This window comes from Nannobrachium achirus (genome assembly GCF_963921795.1).
Source record: "Nannobrachium achirus genome assembly, chromosome: 14".
NCBI classification, from domain to species: Eukaryota; Metazoa; Chordata; class Actinopteri; order Myctophiformes; family Myctophidae; genus Nannobrachium; species Nannobrachium achirus.
The window spans coordinates 22369457-22374663 of record NC_137821.1 but is presented as its reverse complement, the minus strand read 5'-3'; the positions used below and the strand labels follow the sequence as shown (position 1 = coordinate 22374663).

The following is a 5207-nucleotide window of genomic DNA, read 5'->3' as shown; positions in this document are numbered from 1 at the left end:
ACCGTTTTACATTCAGGGGTTTTCTTACTATGTGTAAATCTGCATCCTCATCAGTCTTCAACAAGAGCAGACACTGACATACATACATACATACATTCCCAGCCAATTCACGGCTACGGTCTTCAAAAAAGGGAGACACCAACATGACATACGTACATTCATACATTCCCAGCCAATTCAGGGCTAGACTCACTGTTGTATACATCTTTGTACTCTACATTCAATGTAAGGAATAAGGATGCATACTCAAAACAAGAGATGGAGAAGAGAGGGCCTGATAGTTACAAAACAATTATTCTATTAGACTTCACATGAAGAGATGAAGCGCTGAGACACTGTTCTTTTTGTTGAGATAGTAAAAAATCACACCCAGTGTGAAGTGAGCGTCACCTTTTATTATTAGTTATTTCATTAAGCTGAACATCCCGCGAAGCTTGGCAAATGATGCCAAACTTTGCGGGACATACAGACATACATACAGTACACAAAGCCAAATGTAAGAGCGGTTAGCACCGCTCAAAAGTGATAATTATGTAAGTGAGTGTAATATTTCACTCCCTTCAGAAACTGACATGTTTCTTGACATCCTTGATATGCTTCATCATGTCGGCGATCTGCTCCCCCTGCTCTTTGAGGAAGCCCTGGACGCACCTCCTCTGCTTCACGTCGAGGGAGACGGTGTTCTTGGCCTCGCTGGAGCCCTTGTCCACCTGTTTTTTCCGGTACGCCATCTTGGTGTGCACCTGTTTGATGCTGCTGTCCAGGGGACTCAGTCGGTTGCTGATGGACTGCAGCTCCTTCCCCATCTTCTTCTCGCTGTCTGACAGCACAGGCAGCTGACGGTGCAGGCTTCGTAGCACACTCCTCACGCGGCCCACGATGGCCTCCTGGCGGCGCTTGGCGTCCTTGTATTTGTCTGCCAGCCTCTCTGCCGCGTCTCGCAGGCTCTTCCTCTCCTCGCAGCACAGAGCCATCTCCTCCAGCTGCTTGTCTTTTTGGGCCGTCAACAGCTTCACCCGCCTCTGCAGCGCCTCGCGGGCCTTGTCCTGCTTGAGGACGTACTCCTCCCTGAAGACTTGCGTGTATTGGCTGAGGAGCTGCAGGCACTCGGCCGGCTGGTGTGACGTGTCCTTGTCGCCTTTCAGAGTCAGGGGGTTGGTGGAGCTGCGTGCCAGGATGTTGCGCACCTGCTGCTCTGTCGAGTCGTGGGTCGGCCCGTATAGGGGGGAGCTTCCAGGGCCCGGACGGGAGCACAGCAAGGGCGGCGAAGGTGGACGAACGGAGTTCAGCAGGTTCCACAGCAGACACTCGTACTCGCTGGTGATGCAGATCATGGTGGCGCCCAGGGACAGGTCCGACACAATCAAGAAGCCACGCACCGGTGCTGAGGGACTGGTACTGAGAGGCCTGGTGCAGAGGATGTGCTCCACGACGCAGCGCTGCTCTGCTGCCGCCAGCTCCTGGAGACTGTCTTTATCCTCATCCGACTGGAGAAACCTGTGGAGCTTGTTGAACCAAGTGAGAGCCACGCTATGGACGCCTGCCTCATGGGTGCAGTGGTACCTGTGCTGGGACAGGGGGTCGCTGTGAAGTCTGATGGGGCAGGTGAAGTCAGACACTTGGGCGTCCTCCCCGGTGGCCAGTTTGAGGGTGAGCTCCAGCTCCAGGCACTCGAACACGTAGAGAGATGGCACCGACTGGGAGGCCCGTGTGGTCCACCATACTTCTGCCCTCGTCTCTTTGTCCTCTTCCTCCAGGACGACACAGTGATAAAGTTTCCCTGTTTCTGTGGCGATGACCAGGATGTTGGGCACACAGGGCAGGCAGAGGATGGCACAGGCATCATAGCCATAGTTATCTTCAGCTGCAGGGTACATGGGCAGAGGCCCCGTGGGCTTGCTGAGGTTCATACCACTTGCCAGGTTGGCGTAGCTCAGGTACGTCTCTCCATTCTCATAAAGGATGTACAGGGGATAGACGAGTAGACTTTCGGAGCGCTGGCCCACATGTTGTCGAGGAACACTCAACGCTGGCCCGAAGTCGAATGCCACTGCTATCTCACCAAGAGAAGCAGCGTAGGAATGTTTTGCTTGGACGCCGCTGTCCTCATCTGACTCAGAGAGGGACAGCACCTTAGCCGGGATCTGGGGTGACTTCAGGCTGTAGAACCCGATGGTGTTATCCGAGGTGAGCAGTGCCAGATGGGGCTCCTCTGTCTCGCTGGGGTACCAGGCCGCCTGCCGCAGGCTCAAAGATGCCGAGCAGGTGAAGCACTCGCCTATGGGGACGGTCTTGCAGTTGATCCCGGACAGTCCTCCTTCGAACTCGGACCGTTTGCCCCATCGCTGTGGGAGTTCGAGAACGGTAGCTCCACGCTGGCCGACGAGTGCAACGTAGTGCTGCGTGGGACTCAGCAGGACCTGGCAGACCTCAAAGCGGGGTGGGTTGATGCACATCAGGGTCTGGTGGTGGTGAGTCCTGCCTCCCTGGTTCTCCTCCTCTGAATTGAGGTTTTTCAGGTTGATGGTGTGAAACACGCATCTGGTGTCGTCCCACACGAACAAGTCTCCGTTCAGACTGAACATGACGTTCCTTGTGATGGCCCCTTTGTCACACATGTTTATCTCGGAGACGTTCTCTCGCAGTTTGCCAAAGATGGAATGCCCCGGCAGCTCACGCTGCCATCGTTCCCCGGCGGACGCAACCATCTCACCTGCGTCTTGTTGCCGTCTGGCTGATCTGGCTGACGTGCCATTCTATAGAAGTTGTGATGTCACAGTTTCGATGTCACAGTACTGCCATCATAGGTCGATCTGCCACCTGGGCAACACTGGGTAGTGATCAAAGTCATAATCCCGACGTTCATAGATCATAGAATGGCAACCAAGTAGCAAGTGACAATGAGTAATGACAATCACACAGCTGATCGATGCGTTGATCCCCATACTGGATATGTCTGGTGACCTCTAAATTCAACTTTGCAACAGTCCATGAATGTCATATCACACCTAGTGTGAAGTGAGCGGTGCTATTTATTATATCATTTAATAGAGTATAATTTAATAGACGTGAAATCATCGTATCAGGAAGTTAAGCATGAATGTTTATTGAGTGGCTAAAAACATAGTCAGTAGTAGTCATGAGCAGTCAGCATGAGTCAGTAGGAGTGAGGAGGAGCGTATCAATATTCTTATGGACTTATCATGTACTTCCATGTAGGACTCCATCCTGATAATAATAGATGGTGTAATTCTTGTGATGTCATGGTGATGAAATTGATATCCTCAATTTTGATTGGGTATACAACAAACATTGAGCTATTTGTTTCAGAATGTAGGCCAGAGCTACAATTTCTTTAAAATTGCTGACAGGTTTGAAATCTTACATGGATGTTCATACTGGGCTACTGGGCTGTACTTCCTAAAGAAGTTGAGCTCCTCCTGAATGACACAGGAGCTACAATTTAAGTCAATGGAGCATTTTTAATTATCAATTTCTAGTCAATGGAGAAATTATTTTTGCTTTCTCGCCCACCTTTGGTGTTACTTCATGGCATGGTAACTACACAACCCAAACCTCTACCAAAGTGGTCTTGCCCTTTATAGTTTTTATCAGCCACTGACATGGGCGTCAACAACCGTCAAGGGCCATTGCGATGCTCTGTTTTAATTAAAGGTATATTTTACTTTCATTCTTATCATTCTATCGTTTAATCAGGCTTTTATGAACAACCTGAACAGTTTTTAATTTGCTTCATTCAATATTTAGATATTGATGATGTAAATGTTATCAGTCCTCCTCAAGGACGAGGGCCCCATACACACCCGTCGTAACTTCATGTTAACCATGATAGATTGATTAAAAATACCCATTGTTTTTTTTTCTGGTGACTCATACAACCCTCCTAATATGTGAGCAGGCCGTGTTTTTTAATAACCTTTTTCATTTATTTTGAAAATTAAAAACTGTTCATGGTGTTCATAAAAGCCTGATTAGACGATGAAATAACCAAAAGTGTTTTTGAAAGTGAAATACCGGTATCCCTTTAACCAGTCGGATTCCCCTGGTCCGCACCAGTTCTAAGTCAGCTGCTAGGTGCCAGCCGAGGCAGCTGCTGGCACAATCTATGTAAAGCGCTTTTTATGAAGGCGCTATAAATGCACCATTTACCATTTATCAGCTAATTCAGCTCAGCTGTCTACAGCTTGTTAGTCAAGCTGAATGAGAATCAAATTAGGGACATTCTTCCCTCGATGACGTGCCCTAGGCAGTGGCGCTGTCTAAGTTGCTGGACTCTGTTATCACTGAGCTGGCTGACCCTGCGTAATCTCTCACCTGATAGGGGAACTGAGTTTCTCTTGTAAGGGGTTATCAGTCTGTTAAACCACTTAAATTAATCTGAGTGGATGAGATGTCAGTTGTTGTAGTTGTCAGGTAATATTAATAAATAATAAATACATTTCAAATGATGTTCAAAGTAAGAAATAAACTGCTTCCAGCTAACATTCTTAACATGTTTAGTGATAGAGAAGGTGGCTACGAACTAAGGTGGGAACTCAATTTTAAACAAGGATCTGTTCAGACCACCAAAAAAAGTATGTGCATTTCTATTTGTGGAGTAAAGATTTGGAATAGTTTGACAGAAGAGATCAAACATTTCACAGTTTAAAAAAATACTCTATTATTATCTCTTACAATTACTTTGTAACATATCTCTGTTTCTTGAACTGTTATTATAATTGGAATGTATCAAGTCTATTTCCTTATACATTTTGTTTTTAGTTTTTAAATATTTTTTTCTCTTTCTTTCTTCTTTCTTTTCTTTTTTCTTTTCTTTCTCTTTTTTTTGGAAAAAAAATAATAATAATAATCTGAACACTTATAATGAATCAATGACTTAATTCATGAACATGTAGGATAGGCATTCACAAGCTTTCAGCTTCTGCCTATTCCTTTTGATCACCTGTAATAATGATTAAATGAATGTATGACCTGTATGAATATATGATGATCAAATAAACTAAACTAAACTAAAAAAAATATATAGTGTAATGATCAGTGGTTTGTTCATTTAAAGAATAAATCATGACAACGACTTTATATAAAGAAGCTTTATATTATTTGCAACAAAACAGTTAAAAACACACACACACACACACACACACACACACACACACACACACACACACACACACACACACACACAC

General features: G+C 46.0%; 1 protein-coding gene across 1 annotated transcript; it reads right to left on the bottom strand.

Annotated features, from left to right (window-relative positions):
* Positions 1–560: 560 nt before the first annotated feature.
* Positions 561–2708, bottom strand: LOC308298471 (nucleoporin 88-like; the record flags this gene model as incomplete). Its single annotated transcript, XM_080742077.1, has 1 exon — positions 561–2708. The coding sequence occupies one exon, from the start codon at positions 2706–2708 to the stop codon at positions 561–563; it is 2148 nt and encodes a 715-aa protein (XP_080598203.1).
* Positions 2709–5207: the final 2499 nt, after the last annotated feature.